The following is an 18,925-nucleotide window of genomic DNA, read 5'->3' as shown; positions in this document are numbered from 1 at the left end:
GGGTCCTCAGGTTGTCCCACCTGGGGGGGTCACAGTCTTCATCCCCATTTTACAGATGAGGGAACTGAGGCCCAGAGAAGGGAAGTGACTCGCCCACAGCCCCACAGCTGACGAGTGACAGGGTCGGGATTCGAAGTCATGACCTCTGACTCCCAAGCCCGGCCTCTTTCCACTGAGCCACGCTGCTTATTTATTGAGCGCTTACTCTGTGCAGAGCACTGTACTAAGCGCTTGGAATGGACAAATCGGCAACAGATAGAGACGGTCCCTGCCCTTTGACGGGCGCACGGTCTAATCGGGGGAGACGGACGGACGAGAACAATAGTAATAAACAGAATCAACAGGATCATACTGGCCTTTGCTGTGTTGCCCCGAGAACTCGGGCCCGGCGGCTCCCGGGATCATGTCGGCCCCTGCTGGCCGCCCCGAGAACTGCAGCCCGCGCCCCCCCTGCATAGCGTCGGCCCCTGCTGGCCGCCCCGGAAACTGCAGCCCCCCATAATAATAATAATTCATTCAATAGTATTTATTGAGCCCTTACTATGTGAGGAGCACTGTACTCATTCATTTATTCATTCAATAGTATTTATTGAGTGCTTACTCTGTGCAGAGCACTGTACTAAGCGCTTGGAATGGACACATCGGCAACAGATAGAGACAGAACCTGCCCATTGACGGGCTTACAGTCTAATAATGATAATAAAAATAATGGTATTTGTGAAGCGCTATGTGCCGGACACTGTTCTAAGCGCTGGAGAGGATTCAGGGTCATCAGGTTGCTCCACGTGGGACTCACAGTCTTCATCCCCATTTTACAGGTGAGGGCACAGAGAGTCAAGTGGCTTGCCCAAGGTCACACAGCTGACAGGTGGCGGACTGGGATTAGAACCCATAACTTCTGACTCCCAAACCCGACCTCTTTCCACTGAGCCACGCTCCCCTTGCTGTCCGCCCCGACAACTACAGCCTGCGTCCTGCCGGGATAGCGTCGGCCCCTGCTGGCCGCCCCGAGAACTCCAGCCTGCAGCCCCCGGATAACGTCGACCTCCGCTGGCCGCTCCATGAACTGCAGCCCGCGCCCCCCGGGGTAACGTCGTCCCCTGCTGGCCGTCCCGTGAACTGCAGCCCGCGCCCCCCCTCCCCGACAATGTCGGCCCCTGCTGGGCGCCCCGAGAACTACAGCCTGCGCTCCCCTCTGCATAATGTCGGCCCCTGCTGGTCGCCCCGAGCACTGCAGGCCGCGCCCCCCTGCAAAACCCCGCCCCCTGCTGGCCACCCCGAGAACTACAGCCTGCGCCCCCTTGGATAACCATGTCGGCCCCTGCTGGCCGCCCCGAGCACTGCAACGTGGCTCAGTGGCAAGAGCCCGGGCTCGGGAGTCAGCGGTCATTATTATGTTGGTATTTGTTAAGCGCTTACTATGTGCAGAGCACTGTTCTAAGCGTTGAGGTTGATACAGGGAAATCGGGTTGTCCCACGTGAGGCTCACAGTTAATCCCCATTTATAGATGAGGTAACTGAGGCACAGAGAAGTGAAGTGACTTGACCAAAGTCACACAGCGGACAAGTGGCAGAGCTGGGATTCAAACTCATGATCTCTGACTCCCAAGCCCGGCCTCTTTCCACTGAAGAATCCCAACTCCACCATTTGTCAGCTGCGTGACCGCGATAAGGTTTCAAAGAGGGCGAGAATCATCGTCTGTGGGATTTGAGGAGGGAGGACAATCCAGGCCAGAGGCGGGACACGGGCCGGGGGTCGGCGGCGAGATGGGACGAGATGGAGGCCCCGGGGGGAAGGTTGGCGGCACCAGAGGAGTGAGGCGTGAGGGCTGATGCTGTCACTGCACCCTATTTACTCTCCCTTTCTACACTTATCGTTTGTAATAATAATGATGATAATGATACTTGTTAAGCACGTACTGTGTGTCAAGCACTTGCTCTAAGCACCGGGATAGATACAAGTTAATCAGATGGGACCCGGTCCCTGTCCCCCATGGGGCTCACCGTCTTCATCCCCGTTTTGCAGACGAGGGTCCTGAGGTCCAGAGGAGTGAGGTGACTTGCCCGAGGTCCCCCAGCAGACATGTGTGGGAGCCAGAATTAGAACCCAGGTCCTTCTGACTCCCAAGCCCGGGCTCGATCCATTAAGCCCCGCTGCTACTCAGCTTGGCACACGGGAAATCCCCACTCTACAGGTGAGGACACTGGAGCAGAGAAGACAAGTGACTCGTCCAAGATGACGCGGGAAATAAGCGACGGCGGCAGGATCGGAACCCCGGCCCCCCGGCTGCCGGGCCCTTTCCGCTAGGCCGCACCGCTTCTCCGGCCCGGCGGGTTCCGGGGAGGCCGACGACGGTCCGTCAGCCTCACGCCGAGACGGGGTTCTCAAAGCTGCGCTGGCATCGGCGCTTAAAACGGTGCTTGGCATGTAGTAAGCGCTTAATAATGTTGGTAATAGTAACATAATAATAATAGGTGCTTAATAACAACGTTCTAAGCGCTGGGGGAGACTCAGGTTGTCCCACGTTGAGTCAGTCTTCATCCCCATTTTCCAGATGAGGTCGCTGAGGCCCAGGGAAGCGAAGGGACTCGCCCACAGTCCCCCCAGCTGACAAGTGGCGGAGCCGGGATTCGAACCCATGACCCCTGACTCCTAAGCCCGGCCTCTTTCCACTGAGCCACGCTGCTTCTCTAATACCATCATCATTACTATCATCATCATCCAACGAGACGCACTGTGGCCTTGGAAGTCGGAGGTCATGGGTTGCCCTCCCGACTCCGCTCCTCGTCTGCCGTGTGACCTCGGGTGAGTCGCTTCAGTCCTCGGGGGCCTCAGTTCCCTCATCTGCAAAATGGGGATGAATCCCGTGAGCCCCACATGGGACCACCTGATGACCTTGCATCCCCCCCAGTGCTTAGAACAGTGCTTGGCACGTAGTAAGCATTTAACCAACAGGAGAATATCCTCATTTTTATGATCACTGCGGGTCAGAATCTGCCGCGAAAAATCTCCCCGACCACGTGCCCTTCCTCAAAGGGGAAGATCGGACTTCCGGCCACCCGAACCCAGACGGTTTTCATTTCGCGTCCGGCCCTCGTCCTCCCGCCGTCCCGGAACGCCCTCCCTCCTCACCTCCGCCAAACTCACTCTTCCCCTTTTCAAAGCCCTGAGCGCTCGCCTCCTCCGGGGGGCCTTCCCACACTGAGCCCCCCCTTTCCCTCTGCTCTTCCCCCCCTTCGCCTCCCCTCAGCACTGTGCTCGTTTGTATATATTATTTACTACCTGATTTATTTTGTTAATGAGGTGTATATCTCCTCGATTCTATTTACCTTGATGATGATGATGTCTTGTTCTGTTCTGTCTTGCTGTGCTGCCTCCCCCATCGACGGGCAGGGACGGTCTCTGTTGCCGAACTGTCCGTTCCAAGCGCTTAGTACGGTGCTCTGCACCTAGTAAGCTCTCAACAGACACTACTGAATGAATGAATACCGCCGGGGAAAAAAACAATTAAAATCATCTGTCTGTACCCATTCGCACCGGGCCCCTTTGTCCCTTCCGATCCATCCGATCGATGGACGGAGCGCCGGGGGTAGCCCCCCCGACGGCCCGGGTCGGTAGACGGCTTTCCCGCGCGAGGCCCCCGCGTGTTCGGCTCCCGGCGTCCCCCCGGCGCACAGAGCACGCGCGGCTGCGTCTTTTGTACACAAATGTTTATTTCTCAAAGAAACATCCCCTTATAACACAAGGTACGGAGTCTAAATCTTCGGAAAGATGGATTCAAAATGAAATCCCTCCGGGACGGCGTGTGAGCTCGCGGGGCTTGGTCACTACCGGCATTAAACTGCTTAACATCGAAAACACGGACGGGGCGGGGGGGCGGGTTGGAGGGGCGGGGGGGGGATGGGGGGGGGGCATTTATTATTTATTTTTAGAAAAAAAAACCAAACCAACCACGCCCCCGGACCGCCGACTCTCGCCCTCCGCCCCGCCCGCCCCGCCCGCCGGCCGGCCGCGTGGCGAGGGTTCGGCCGGCGCCGGCGGCGGAGGCGGGTCGGAGGGAGGAGGACCGGGGCGGGGGGCGGCGGGGGGGGGCGGGTTACAAGATGTAATCGAGTTCGTAACGGATGTAGGTGTTCTTCTCGTCGTTGTAGATGCGGGGGTAGTGGGCGATGAGGGCGTCCTGGGAGCCGATGTAGATGGAGTTGTAGATCTTCCAGTAGACGTCCCGCACTTTCCGGGCTGGGTGGAAGAGGCCCTGGGAGGGGGATCGGGGCGTGAGGCGGGGCGGGGCGGGGCGCGTCGCGGGGACGCCCGGGCGGCCCCCGCTTCGGTCGCCTCGGGGGGCGACCAAACCCCCGTGAGGCGGCCCGCGGGCCGGTCGCGGGGGGGCCCCCCCGGACGGCCTCCCGGGGCCCCCTCGTCCGGGGGCAGGCTCTCTGACCCCGGGTCTCCCCCTCTGGACCGCGAGCGCGCTGTGGGCCGGGAACGTGTCTCTCCCTCGTTCTCCTGCTCTCTCCCAAGCGCTCGGCCCAGTGCTCTGCACACGGTGTGGGTGCTCAAGAAATACGAGTGACCAACGACCGAGGTGGGGCTCGCCGGGAATCAGAGGACGAGCCGGCCGCCGGCCAAGACGGAGGCGGCCATCCGGGCTACCGTCTGCAGGGCCCCGAGCGCCGCGGCCTAGTGGCTGGAATCCAGAAGGTCCCGCCATTGGCCCGCCGGGTGTGACCTTGGGCGAGTCACTCTGCTGGGTCCCGGTTCCCTCAGTAACGATGATGATGATCTCGGTATTCGTTAAGCGCTTCCTATGTGCGGAGCGCCACCGTTCTCAGCACTGGGGGAGATACGAGGTCATCGGGTCGTCCCTCGTGAGGCTCACGGTCTTAACCCCCGTTCTCCAGAGGAGGTCACTGAGGGCCGGAGAAGTAAAATGACTCGCCCCAAGTCACACAGCTGACACGTGGCAGGGCCGGGATTCAAACCCGTGACCTCTGACTTCCGGGCCCGTGCTCCATCCACTGAGCCGCGCCGCCTCCGTCCTCAACTGGACGACGGGGACGGCGACCGCGAGCCCCACGCGGGACACCCCGCCGCCCAGTACCTGGCGAGCGCCTGACGGACGCCGTCGAAACCGCCCGAAGAGGTGGAGGTGGCTCTCCGGGCCGGCGCAGGCCCGCCTCGGGGGGTCCGCGCCGCTTCCCGCCGGACCCCCGGGGTCCCCGCGGCGGGGCCGGACCTACCTGGAGGCAGTACTGCAGCATCCTGCAGGGGCCGATGGCCACGCGCAGGCCCTCCAGGGCCCCCATGACGGCCTGGATGACGTGCGGCGACGTCTCGAACACGTTGGGCCAGACGTAGTTGAGCAGGTGGTTGAGGGAGTCCTCGCAGCCGAAGCCGTACACGCCCAGGGACATGTGCTGCACCACCGCGCTGGCCGTCTGACGGTGCACCAGGTCCCTGGAGAAACCGGGCGGGGGGGCGTCGGGGTCGGTTCGCCTCCCTCCGCCCCCCCTCCGCCCAGAGGGCTGCCCGGAGGAAGCGCCGGGGCCCAGGGTGGGCGACCGCCCCGTCCCCCGGGGAGCCGACCCTCCGCCCGGGGCCCGTCTCTGGGCCGGGAGCTCGCCGTGGCCAGGGAGGGTCCCCCTTCACTGCCGCGCCGTTCCTTCCCAAGCGTTTACTACAGTGCTGCGCGCACGGTGAGCCCTCCACGGATGCCACCGAGCGGCCCCTCGGCCGAGGGCGACCGGGGTGGCGGGGGGAAGGAACGACGGAGACCGGCCGCCCCCGAGGCCGGTCCGCCGCCGGGGCCCCGCGGGCGCCGCCGGGTCCGCACTGACCTGTCCATCAGAGCGTCCTCGAGCAACGGGGTGACGGCGTAGATGTAGTCCTTGCCCATTTCGCCGATGTACTCGAAGAGGAAGGAGAGCGACTTGAGCACGCCGTTCTGGACGTTGAGCTCGGGGACGCGGTACTCGTTCATCAGGGCGGGCAGGACGGTGAAGGGCGAGCAGGTCTCGGCGACGATGGCGATGGCCACCGTGGTGCAGACGCGGTTCTGACGCTCTTGGACCTTCAGGTTGTTGAGGAGGGTGGCCAGCACGTCGTGAGGCCTGCGAGACCGGGGCGGCCGGCGTTACGGGGGGCGACTGCGGGGGGCGCGGCCCACCGGTCGGTCGATCCTATTTACCCGGCGTCCCCGGGGCGCCGGATTGAGCGCCCGGCCGAGTACGACCCCGAGATGGACACCTTCCCCGCCCACCGCGAGCTGACCGACCGGTCAGGGAGACGGACGTTAACAGAAATAATCGAACGGAAATAATCGAAATACGAATGGAAGGGGAGCAGCCTGCCCTTGGGGCAAGAGGCCCGGGCTCGGGAGTCAGCGGGCGTGGGTTCTAATCCCGCCTCCGCCGCCTGTCTGCCCCGTGACCTCGGAGAAGCCACTTAACGTCTCTGTGCCTCGGTCACCTCGTCTGTCAAATGGGGATGAAGAGCGTCAGCCCCACGGGGGCAACGTGATGACCTCGTATCTACTCCGGTGCTTAAAAACAGTGCTTGGCACATGGAAAGAGCTTAACAAATGCCATCTTTTTTTTTTTTTTTTTTTTTAATAAGGGCTGTGGGGCCGGGAAGGGAGATGAAGAAAGGGAGCAAGTGAAGGTGACGCAGAAGGGAGTGGGAGAAGAGGAAAGGAGGGCGCAGTCGGGGAAGGCTTCTGGAGGAGGTGGGCCTGCGATAAGGATTTGAAGCCGGGGAGAGTCGTCGCCTGTGGGATTTGAGGAGGGAGGGCGTCCGGCCCAGAGGCGGGAGGTGGGCCAGAGTTCGGCGACGAGACGGACGAGACGGAGGCCCGGGGAGGAGGTCGGCATGAGAGGAGCGGAGCGCGCGGGCCGCGTCGGAGCAGGGGAGCGGCCGGGTGAGGACGGCGGGGGCCGGGGGAGGGACGGCTCTGACCGACGTCTCATTGATAGTCTCCCTCCCCCTCAGCCCGGGGGCCCCACGCGGGACGGGGACCGTGTCCGACCTGATTTACGGGAATCCAGCCCGGCGCTTAAAATGGTGCCAGACACACAGAAGGCACTTAAATATCAGAAAAGCCACCCGGCACAGTGGAGAGGGCCCGGGTCTGGGAGTCGGAAAGTCACGGGTTCTAATCCCGGCTCCCGCACTTGTCTCCTGTGTGAACCTGGGCAAGTCACCTCACTTCTCCGGGCCTCGGTGACCTCTGAAAAATGGGCGTCAAGACTCTGAGCCCCGTGAGGGACGGGGACCGTGTCCAATCTGATCCGCCCGAATGCCCCCAGCCGCTTAGTACGAGTGCCTGGTGCAAAGTAAGCCACTTAAACAAAATTACTCATTACTAGTAGTAGTAATACTAAGGAGGCCATTAATAAAGGGTGGGGGAGACGACGAATCTCTGGGCACCACCCAAGCCCCTGACCCAGAATCAGAACCCAGGTCCTCCTGACACCCAGGCCCCATCCACTAGGCCACACCGCTCCTCTGACTCCCCGGTTCTCCGGGGCTAACGCCAAAAGGCCGGGGGGCTGGGCGGGGGTGACGGGGCCAGGAGGACAAGCGGTCGGCGGAGGGAGACCCGAGCCGACCCTCGGCGGACGGCGCGCCCTGCGACCCCCCCGCCCACCCCGTGACCTCCCCCGCCGGGGACCGCGGCCCAGCCGGCTACGGCGTACTCACCCGATAGCTTTGGCGATATAGCCGAACGTGTTGACCGTGGCTCTCCGGATCGCCTTTTTATGTGCTTTCAACAGCTCCAGCAGTTCGAAGCAGATTCGCATCCACTCCCTCGCAGACACGTACTCGGCCCCCCTGGGCACCGGAGAGAGGTCATCGAGTCGGAACGCGCGGGCGCGTTGACGACCGACGGGGAAGAACCGGAGGGGGACGGACCCCGGCCCCGGCCCCCTCGTCTCCGTCCCGGACCGAAGCCGGGCGCCGTCCACGGGGCCTCCCTGGGAAGCCCGGGCGGGGGGCGGGAGAGGAGGGGAGCCGTCCGTCCGTCCGTTCCCTGACCCGAAGCCCGACCTCGGTCCTCCCCCTGCCCCGGGGAGGGTGGGGGCGGTGGAAGACGACGCTGCCGCGGGAGGGAGGAGCCGGGCCCTCCGCTCCTCCAGGCCCTCGGGGACCAAGGAATCCTAAACCGCTTGGTCTCGGACCACCGCGGGGGGACGACGGGGCGGGGGCCGAGGCGGCCCGGCGAGCGGCCCGGCGAGGCCGAAGCCCACCCGCTGAGGAGGGGGACGGACCCTGCGCGCCGTCAGCTCGTCGCGGGCACGGAACGGGTCCGCCAACCGTCGCGCCGACCCCTCCCCTAAGCGGCCCCTCGGGACCGCCGGCGGACCCCCCCCCCCCGGCCCTCACCTGTCGGCGATGCGGCCCACGAGGTCGATGCAGTTCTCCTGGACTTTCTCGTGCCTGTTCTTCAGGATGGGGGTGAGCCTGGGCAGGAGGTCTTTGATCGGGGGGGTCATCTTGTGCATGCCTGGACGGGCGCAGGACGCCGGTTAAGGGTGGGGGCCGACGGCGGACGGGGCCGGACCCCCACGGGGGAGGGCGGGGGCCACGGCGGGGCTCAAGCGCCCCGACCTGGACGGTCACGTTCCTGGACCGGGGCCGGCCGTGGGGGAGGAAGGGGGCTTCCCCTGGCCACGGACACCCCCGCCCCGCTCCAGACTGTAAGCTCGACGTGGGCAGGGAACGCGTCTCTTTCTATCGATATATTGTTCGCTCCCGAACGCTTAGTACGGTGCTCTGCACGCAGAAAGCACCCAATAAACGCCACTGACTTGACTACCTTTACCACCCCCGCAGAATGCAAGCTCACTGTGGGCAGGGAATGTGTCTGTTCTACCGCTCTGTTGCCCTCTCCCCAGCGTTCAGTACAGTGCTCTGCACACACTAAGCGCTCAATAAATACAACCAAACGAATGACTCCAACACCACCGACTATCTTTACCCCCGTCTAGACAGGAAGCTCGTCGTGGGCAGGGAATAACGTCCGTTCTACCGTTCTGCTGTCTTCTCCCAAGTGTTCGGTACAGCGCTTTGCACCCAATAAGCGCTCAATAAATACAATTTCGAATGAACCGACGAGTCGGACGCCACCGACGACCTTGACCCGCTTCTAGACTGGAAGCTCGTCGCGGGCGGGGAACGGGTCCGTTCTACTGGTCGGTTGACTCGCCCAGGGGCTCGGTACAGAGCCTGGCACCCGATAAGCGCTCAGTAAATAGAACCGAATGAACGAACGAATCAAACATCACGAAGTTTACCCGCCCCGAACCAGAAGCTCGTCACGGGCAGGGAATGTGTCTGTTCTACTGTTCTCTCCCAAGTGCTTAATACGGTGCTCCGAGCCAAGGAGGCGCTCAGTAGAGACGACCGACCGACCGGCGGAGCCCCCCGAGGGCGGCCGGGAGGTGAGCCCGGGCCTGGGAGTCGGAAGGTCACGGGTTCTGATCCCGGCTCCGCCGCTCGTCCGCTGGGCGACCCCGGGCCGGTCGCGTCCCTCCTCTACGCCTCGGTCGCCTCATCCGGCAAACGGGGCTCGAGTCCGTGAGCCCGGGCGAGGGGCGGGGGCCGCGTCCGACCCCATCCGCTTGCCTCCCCCCCGGCCGGCGCCAATACCGCGACGCCGGCGAGCAGCTGCTCGGTACTCCCGGCCGGGCCTCACCGATGACGTTCACGATGGCCTTCAGCGCTCCGAGGATGCTGCCCAGCACCTCCGGGTACTCCTCGCCCAGGTATTCGTACAGCACCACGCCCAGGTGACCCATCAGCTTCTCCTACGGAGGGACGAGAGGGTCTGCGTCCCGAGCGGGCCGCTCCGGAGCCGGCGGGCGGCGCGGGGCGGGCCGGGGGGGCGCCGCACCTACCTCTTGGCACGTCTTCATGACGACGGCCGTGCGGGAGATGAGGTCGGCGGCCTGCTGCCGGACTTTGGCCGACTTGTTGTTGAGCCGCCACAGGACGGTCCCGCAGATCTGGGGCAGGTAGGGCTTGACGCGCTTGCCCAGGGCGTTGACCACCGTGCCGAAGCCGTTCAGCATCACCGAGTCCTGCGGGACGAAGCGCCCTCAGGGAAGGCCTCCGGCTGCGCGCCCTTCCTTCATCCCCACCCCCGGCCCCACGCCACGCGCGCCCCTAGACCCATTACCGGCCCTAACGTTTACGGTACTCGTTAAGCGCTCGCTACATGCCGAGCGCCGGGGTAGACGCGGGGCGATCGGGTTGGAGCCGGTCCCTTGTCCCACGCGGGGCTCACGGCCTTTATCCGCGTTTCACGGAGGAGGGAACTGAGGCCCGGAGAAGTGAAGCCACTGGCCCGGGGTCACGCAGCAGGATCAAAACCCAGGTCCTTCTGACTCCCAGGGCCGGGCTCCATCCACTAAGCCATTTATTTATCTCTACGAATATCCGTCTCCCCCTCTAGACCGGCAGCTCGCTGCGGGCAGGGGACGGGTCTGTTCTACTGTCCTCTCCCAAGCGCTCAGTCCAGTGCTCCGCACGTAAAAAGCGACCGAGGACTACAACTGAACGACTTTCCGACGGTGCCCAGTGTAATGATAATCGGGGCGCCTGTTCAGCGCTTACTGCGTGCCCTGGGGTGGGTCCGAGCAAAATCGGGACGGACCCAGTCCCTGTCCCCCGTGGGGCTCCCGGTCTCCAGCCCCATTTCACAGAGGAGGGAACCGAGGCCCGGAGAAGTAGAGCCGGTGGAGCGGGGTTTAGAAGCCACGACCTTCTGACTCCCGGGCACTGGCTCCCCAGTCATTCCTTAGCCCATGCCGCTCCCTGTGCTGAGCGCTTGGGAGAGGATGTCCCAGATGGCAGACCGGCTTCCCCGCCCACGACGGGTTTACCGGTCCAGAGGGGGAGCTTTTCTTCGGAAGGTGAGATTTCGCCCACCACCCCAAATCCCACACTGGACCGCTCGACACGTAACCAGCCGACAACTTCCCGAAAAGGGGGAAACCAGGGAATCCGCCCGGGGAAAGCTCTCGATGCAGGTACTTCGAGACCCCCTCTGCTGGCTCTCCTCCCCCAACGCCCGGGGGCGGGGGGCGGAATGGGGTTCGGGACCCCCCCGTCTTGCCCCGGCCGAGGGGGCGAACGGCTGGCGGGCCCCGGGGTGCCCGCCTCCCCGCTCACCTCCGTGGTCTGCTCCTGGAAGGCGTACAGGATCCCGTCGATGAGCTGCTCTTCCAGCTTGTGGTCGATGTCGGCGGCCCCCAGGTTCCCCATGATCTTCTCGATGGTCTCCATCACCATCTTCCGGTACTGCTCCGCTTCGTCCTTCAGGTCGTCCACGATCCTGGAAATGATCTCGGCCGCTCCCACTTTGTTGGCCAGCTCCACCGTGGTGTCCACCAGCTGGAGAGGGAAACCCGGTCCGGTCGGCCCGGCCCCAGTCGGGACCGCCGGAGTCCCGAGGGGAGGCGGCCGAGGCCCCCCTCCCGCGACCCGACCGGATCTTCGCGCGCGATGACGCGCGGCGGCCGGTCTTCCGTTTCGGGCTCGGCCGACGTCCGACGTCCCGGGGGGTCGGCTCCGCCGCGGGCGTTACCGCGGGCCCGAGATCGAGGCCGGGGAACGGCCGCGGCCGCCCCGGTCCGGCTCTCCCCCGCCCCCGGCCCCGAAGCCCGCTCACCTGTCGGTAATTTCGCCGGTCCAGGGCCATTCTGTGTTGCCAGAAGTGTTTGAAAAAAGGAGGGAGAATCTCGGTTTTAATATAATTGGCTTCGACGCCGTCCGTTCCGCAGCACTGCTTCACCACCTGGACCCAACAGAACGGGAGGATCAAGAACCCGGGCCGCGGCGCCGGGACCGTCTCGGTGGCCCCGCCGACCCCCCTCCGGGTACCTTCAACACGATTTTCTTCATCTCCTCGTCGGGGGACTGGAATTCTCGGATGAGGATGAGCATCACCTCCCGGGTGTAGTAGTTGGCGTACTCCGCGTCCATGAGGGGGATCAGGTACCCGATGGCCTTCAGGAAGGCGGCCAGGCCCTGTGGGGAGGCCAAGGCAGAGAAGGGCGGAGCCGCCCTGAGCGGGAGCCGGGGCCGGCTGCGGCCGGGAGGAGGAGGAGGAGGAGGAGGCAGAGACGGACGGGGACGGGGACGGAGGCGGAGGGAGGGAGACAGCGCGCGCGCGAGGGAGGGACGCCGCCCCAGTCTGGCCGTACCTTCCCTCGGTGCTGGCGGATACCCTTCCACAGGGGCTTTAAGACCGAGTCGAAAGACTCGATGCCGTAGGGCGTGGCCGCCTCGGCCAGGGCCGCGATGGCCAGGGCGCTGATGGTCCGCACTTTCTGCTGTTCGTCCACCAGCCCTGGAGACGAGAGCGGGCCGGGATTCAGGGGGAGGGGTTAAGGCGGGCGGCCGCCGGGGCCCGGATTCTACCGGCGGGAGGGAGGGAGGGGTGGGGTATCCGCCCGGAACTCGGGGCGAGCCGGGAGGCGGCTCTGAGGCGAGAAAGAGACCGGCCGGCCTCTCTGCCGGTACTACTTTCGTTCTTTCAATCGTATTTATTGAGCGTCGTGTTTACCGAGCGCTTACTGTGTGCAGAGCACCGGACTACGCACTTCGGCAACAGATAGAGACCATCCCTGCCCGATGACGGGCTCACAGTCTAGAACGGGGGAGACAGGCAACGGAACGAGTAGACGGGCATCAATTCCACCAAAATATATATATATATATATATATATATATACACATTATTAATAAAATAGAGTAATAAATATTTGCAAATAGGCACAGTGGTGTGGAGCGAGGAAGGGGGGAGAGCGGAGGGAGTCAGAGGGAAAGGGAGGGCTCAATCTGGGAAGGTCTCCTGGAGGAGTTCCCTCATCTGTCAAATGGGGATGAAGACTGTGAGCCCCACGTGGGGCAACCTGATCACCTTGTATCCTCCCCCACCGCTTAGAACAGTGCTGGGAACATAGTAAGCGTTTAACAAATACCATCATCATCACCATCATCATTATTCTGCAGCCAAGGGGGAAAGCAGCAGGACTTGGTGGCAGGAGCGCGGGCCTGGGAGTCAGAGGGCCTTGGGTTCTCATCCGGCTCTGCCCACTGGCCCGCCGGGCCACCTGGGGTGAGTGACTTGGCTTGTCCGGGCCTCAGTTCCCTCATCTACCGAAGGGGGATGAAGACCGGGAGCCCCGTGTGGGACAGGGACTGGGTCCAACCTCATTAGCTTGTATCTAAACACTCCGTACGGTGCTCTGAACATGGAAAGTGCTCAGTAAGTAGCACCGATGGCGTCACCCGGGTGCTCAGTGCCTAGCACCTAGTAGGTGCTTAGAGAAGCGGTGTGGTTCTGTGGCTAGAACACGGGCTCGGGAGTCAGAGGGACCCAGTTTCTAACCCCGACTCGGTCACGTGCCTGCTGTGTGACCTCGGGCAAGTCGGTTCACCTCGCTGGGCCTCAGTTCCCTCATCTGCAAAATGGGGATGAAGACCGGGAGCCCGTGTGGGACAGGGACGGTCAGGGGGCCTTAGTACAAATGCTTTCGAATAGCGCTCTGCGCGCAGTAAACACTCGCTAAATCCGACCGAATGAAGGTGTACGACCTGATTAACGTGTATCTCCCCACCCCCCGCCCCCCGTGCTTGGCACATAGTAAGCGCTTAACGAGGATCATAATTATCATTAACAAATGCCATCAAAGAACAAAGCAAAGCCCAGTCCGGCTAAGAGTCGCTCGCGTCCGCCGGAACCGTCCCCTTCGACCGACCGACCGGGAGAGGAGTCGGGCCGGGACTCACCGTGCTCGATGATCTCCACTAAGCTCCTGAGATGGGGCAGGATGGCGCAGCCCATGAGGATGGCGATCTGCTGCACGATCTTGATGCCGGTGTGGCGGGCCTGCCACGACTTCTTGCTCTTGCACACGGCCTTCAGGAAGGGCAGCAGGGACGGGATGCCCAGGGCGGACGCCACCACGGCGAAGGCCCGGGCCGTCGTGTTCCGGACGTACTCGTCCATGTTGTCGATGTCGGGGCGCATGGTGGAGATCATGGTGGCCAGCCCCGCGGCCTGGGAGGGGGAGGAACGGGACCGTCAGGGGCGCCGGACGCCCGCCCGTCCGGGGTTGGGAGCGCCGCGCTAAGCCCTCGGGACGCCACGGCGTTGGTAAGCCCGAGCTCACGACCGGTCCAGAGGGGGAGGCGGACGGGGGGAGAGGGGCCCTTGTGGTGCCAGGCGGGCGACGGGAAGGGGAGGCGGGGGGCCGTCTCTCTGCGGCCCGTGGGGTCCCCTTACCGGACGCCCACCGGGGCCCCTCGGGACGGAGGCCCGGCCCCCGCCTCGCCCCTCGGCTCCCCCGGGACCGGGCCCCGGCGGGGACACCGAGGAGGTACGAAAAGAGGCGGCGGGGCCCAGCGGGTAGAGCTCGGGCCTGGAGGAGTCAAGGCCCGGTCCTCATCCCGACCCTGCCACTTTTCTGCCGCGGGACCTCGGGCAAGGCGCCGCACGCTTCTCTGGGCCTGCAGTTCCCTCATCCGGAAAACGGGGATTAAGACGGCGAGCCCCATTTGGGTCGGGGACCGTGCCCAGCCTCATTAACCGGGATCTATCCCAGGCTTAGGACGGCGCCTGGCACACGGTAAGCGCTTAGAGACCACTCGGGGGAGTTTGGGGGGAGGTGGAGTGCGGGGACGACGGATGATTCCCACCCCTGGAATGGAAAAGGTTTTTTCTGACGGCTTCCCCCGCTCTCCCCTCCCCGCCTCATCCTGCCCCTTCAAACCCCCAAGCTAAGGCCACCCCCAAAATATTATTTTCCATTAACACTCGCTTCGCTAGGAAGCATCTCTGAAATACCTTAGCCAGATTTGAGATAATTTCTCGGCCTTCCACGCGAGCGTAGTAATCTTCGTCAATCAACAGGGGTTCGATGACCACGAGAATCTGACGGGGAAAGGAAGCGGATTAATGTCGGAATTTTTTTTTTAACGACAGCACCCGGGTTTCTCCGGCCAGCCGACCCCGGGCCTGGATGGCTGCTCGACCCCACCGGGGCGGGGACTCTCAACGACTCGCTTCCTCACGGAAACGATCGCGAAAGGACTCTCTACCCGACGACCCAATGTACCAAAGAAGCGGGATTCTGGCGACGCGACTTCCAAGTCCAAATCCCGACATAACAGGTTTGAAACTGGGGAGGAGCCGGCCAGCGTGGCCTAGTGGTTAGAACCCGGGCCTGGAAGTCAGTAGGACCCGGGTTCTAATCCCGGCTCCGCCGCTCGTCTGCTGTGGGAACTTGGGCAAACTGCTTCACTTCTCTGGGCCTCAGTTCCCTGGTCTGTAAAATGGGGATGGAGACTGTGAGCCCCACCGTGGGACAACCTGATCACCTTGCGCTTGGCACATAGTAAGCGCTTTACACGCTGTACAAACGTCATCATTTATTAATTATTGCTATGTGGGACAGGGACTGTGTCCAACCTGATCATCTTCTATCTGCCCCAGCCCTTCGTACGGTGTCTGGCGCATGGCACTTAAATACCATAAAAAATAAAATAAATCCCTCCACTACTGCCTTTTTCTTTAGGAGTCAAACGAATCGAACGTTCTGTCTACCGACTCTTATTCTGGACTCGCCCAAGCGCTAAATCCAGTGCTCTGCACAGAGTTAAGTGCTCAAGAGCTCGCTGTGGGCAGGAATGTGCCTGTTGTTATAGCGTACTCTCCCAAGGGCTCGGTACAGTGCTCGGCACATAGTAAGCGCAATAAATACAACTGAACGAAGAGAACACCATCGGTTGACCGACTCTTGCTCCAGAGTTACGGCATCGAACAAAGGGCGACTATCGCCTCGTAGACGGACGAGCGCCGTCGATATCTCCGCAACGTCCAAGGAGCCCGAGGGTTGGTTATTAATCCCGGCTCCGCCGTCTGTCAGCCGTGTGACTTTGGGCGAGTCACTTCACTTCTCTGGGCCTCAGTTACCTCATCTGTAAAACGGGGCTGAAGACCGTGGGACAAGCCGATGACCTCCTGTCCGCCCCAGCGCTCAGAACAGCGCTCTGCACAGGGTAAGCGCTTCACAGATGCCATCGTTATCATCATTAGAGTTAGCAGGCGACCCCTGAGTTCAGAGAGAAACAGACCTTATGGACGTAAGGCCGAACCAAGTCGTCCAGTTTGTACAGGATCCTGTCGATGACTTTGACGAGTAAATGACGCTCCTGATCCTCCAGCGTGGGCGACATCAGTAAAGGGAGAATCTGATTAAACAGCGGGCCGGCTCCAAATTCGCGAGCTTTATCGGTAATCTGACGCAACGCGGCCTGTAAGAAGGAGGAAAAAAGGGGGGCATCGGTTGAAGGCCAGACTTTACAAGGGAACCGCCGAGCGGTAAAATACCCTTGCGCGTTTCAAGGGAATGACAAACGCCGTGGGTCCCGCCGTCACCCAAAAGGTCCTTGGGCAACTTCAGACGTGAAAAGCCAGGAGATGGCTGGGAATTTTCCTCACAGAGTTTGGAAGGACCCCTTTCTAGTATCCTTACGCTAAAAAGGAGAACAGAAGCCGCGTGGCCTAGTGGCCGCAGCCCGGGCCCGAGAGTCGGCGGGTCACGGGTTCTAATCCCCCCTCCATCGCCCGCCTGCTGTGCGACCCTGGGCAAGTCACTTGACTTCTCGGTGCCTCGGTGATCTCATCTGTCAAATGGGGATTGAGACTGTGAGCCCCATGTGGGACAGGGACTGTGCACGACCTGATTTGCCTGGATACAGCCCAGTGCTTAGCACAGTGCCCGGCACAAAGTAACTCCTTTATACCACTATTACTACTACTGTTATAATAAAAAGCATCCTAAAAGATTTTCCTCACGCACTCCCCTCCCCACCACCCTGGCCCTCTCGTCAACAGCCTCGCCTGGGCACCTCGGTCGGTCAGTCGTATTTACTGAGCACTTACCGCGGACAGAACACGGGACGGTACGAAAGCAAACAGACTCATTCCCTGTCCACATCGAGCTTACAGTCTGGGGGGGAGGGGGGACGAACGTTAAATAAAGAAGCCCACCTGTCGTGCTTGGGGACCCGAGGTCAGACCAGCTGTCCTCGGAGAGCTTACCATCTACCTCGGGGAAGGAAGAAACAAACCCTCCGGAAAACATCCCACCTACCCAGAAAAAGAGGGCGGGTCGGGAATAAACCCCTAAGGGCCCGGAGCCGAAACCCTTCCGTTCCGCCTCGCCTGTATTCTTAAGTCGAGCCCTAACAACGGATCGTCGCCCTCGAGTCGCTGCCTGACCCGTTTCTGGATTTTTAAAAAGACCGAGGTTAGGGGTCTCGAGGGATCCGGAATGAGGTTTTCCGAAGTGACTGGAGCGGTGGTGGGGCACCGGAATCGGGAGCAGCCGAAGAAGACCGAACGCTCAGATGCAGGGGGAGAAAATAATCCAAGAAAAAGTCACACGTCTCGGTACTTGGAAATCTGACCTTCCTCATCGGAGGCGTGCCGTTCTTGATTTTTAAGAGCAGCTTCATGATTTTTCTCTCTTTCTGCTCTTCCGGGCTAAGGGTCGATTCGTCGACGTCCACCTGGGTGAAAAGGGAGAGTTTAGCCGGTCAGTTGACGGAGCGCCGGTCAGCCGACGGTGTCCGCTGAGCGTTTACACCGTGCTGAGCGCCTGGGAGACGGCGACGCGACCGAGCCGGAAGACGGTCGGACCGCTGCCGAAAGAGGGGCTCCGGGTCTGGGAGGGGAGAGCGACCTCCAAGTGAGTTAGCCAGAAAGGGGGAGAACGGGGGAAGGTTCGGGCCAGAAGCGCCGCGGGGGCTGAGGTGAGGGGAATGTCAAGCGCCTGAGGGGGCCGTGGCCCAGAAGGGAGGGTGCCCGAGGGAAGGCCGACCCTCACCAATAACTTGTCGAAGTACTGGATGTCGTCCGGCTTTAGAAACGGCAGATTCCCCGAGGGCTGGTCGTTCACGCTCTTCATGGTGCGGTCTTCGGTCTGCATGTGGAAGCCGCTCATCCCGCCCAGCGGCGTCGGGGTGGCCGTCAGTTTCCGAGCCGGGGTCCGGATGGGCACGTAGCCCGCCGGAGGGGGGAGGACCTGACGAGGAACGCAAGAGCCTGGTGAGCGACTGATTCATCTCTTTCTTTCCCTCTCTCTCACGCGCGCAGATACACACGCTCGCTCCCTCCTGGTGTACAGGAGAGACACGGACTTTACGGCACTCGCCGTGATTATTAATACTAACATTAATGACGGTATTTTTTTAAGTGCTCACTACGCACGTGCCTGGCACTGCACTAAGCGCTGGGGTGGATACACGCGAATCGGGTCGGACACAGTCCCTCTCCCTCGTGGGGCTCACGGTCTTAATGCCCGTTTCACAGATGAGGGAACTGAGGCAATGCGAAGTCAGGTAGTAATTATAATAATAATAGTATTTGTTAGGCGCTCACTATGTGCCCCGCACTGTTCTAAGCGCTGGGGGAGAAGCAAGGTCATCGGGCCGTCCCACGTGGGGCTCGCGGTCTTCAGCCCCGATTTAAAGATGGGGTAACAGACAAAGAGAAGTTAAGCCACTTGTCTGAAGTCACACGGCCGATAAGCGGGGGAGCCGGGATTAGAACCCATGACCTTCTGACTCCCAGGCCCGGCCTCTATCCGCAACGCCATGCCGTTTCCCAAGATGTGCCTGCGCTTAGAACAGTGCTCGGCACACAGCGAGCGCTTCACAAACCCCACGGTGCCGACGATCGGTTCGGACAGGGGACAGGGAGCCTGGAAACCAAAAGGAGCTTCCTTCCGCTCCACCCAAGGGCCCCGGGCCGGCGCCATCCCGGCCCGCTCGCGGGACCCCGACCTCCCTGGCCCGCCGGCGGGGAGGGACCGGGATCCCCGGCCCCGGCCGGAGACGCCGTCCGGGGCC

At 62.2% G+C, this 18,925-nt stretch overlaps 1 protein-coding gene across 2 annotated transcripts in view; it reads right to left on the bottom strand.

The window, feature by feature from the left end:
* Positions 1-4,060: 4,060 nt before the first annotated feature.
* The window catches only part of SF3B1 (splicing factor 3b subunit 1), a 39,151-nt gene continuing 24,286 nt past the window's right edge, over positions 4,061-18,925 (bottom strand). For both annotated transcript variants that reach the window (XM_029068791.2, XM_029068792.2), the window contains 16 exons: positions 17,902-18,099; positions 17,483-17,584; positions 16,145-16,324; positions 14,856-14,942; positions 13,799-14,069; positions 12,208-12,353; positions 11,885-12,031; positions 11,673-11,798; positions 11,174-11,395; positions 9,898-10,080; positions 9,696-9,807; positions 8,384-8,504; positions 7,700-7,831; positions 5,839-6,111; positions 5,242-5,458; positions 4,061-4,256 (listed from right to left, as the gene is read on the bottom strand). In XM_029068791.2, the coding sequence (XP_028924624.1) occupies positions 4,098-4,256; positions 5,242-5,458; positions 5,839-6,111; positions 7,700-7,831; positions 8,384-8,504; positions 9,696-9,807; positions 9,898-10,080; positions 11,174-11,395; positions 11,673-11,798; positions 11,885-12,031; positions 12,208-12,353; positions 13,799-14,069; positions 14,856-14,942; positions 16,145-16,324; positions 17,483-17,584; positions 17,902-18,099 (2,676 nt within the window). In that variant the 3' untranslated portion in view covers positions 4,061-4,097. The remainder of the gene's footprint in view (positions 4,257-5,241; positions 5,459-5,838; positions 6,112-7,699; positions 7,832-8,383; positions 8,505-9,695; positions 9,808-9,897; positions 10,081-11,173; positions 11,396-11,672; positions 11,799-11,884; positions 12,032-12,207; positions 12,354-13,798; positions 14,070-14,855; positions 14,943-16,144; positions 16,325-17,482; positions 17,585-17,901; positions 18,100-18,925) is intronic.

The sequence above is a fragment of the Ornithorhynchus anatinus genome, chromosome 7 (genome assembly GCF_004115215.2).
Source record: "Ornithorhynchus anatinus isolate Pmale09 chromosome 7, mOrnAna1.pri.v4, whole genome shotgun sequence".
Lineage (NCBI taxonomy): Eukaryota > Metazoa > Chordata > Mammalia > Monotremata > Ornithorhynchidae > Ornithorhynchus > Ornithorhynchus anatinus.
Note: the sequence above shows the minus strand (reverse complement) of the source record. Positions and strands in the feature narration are given on the sequence as shown.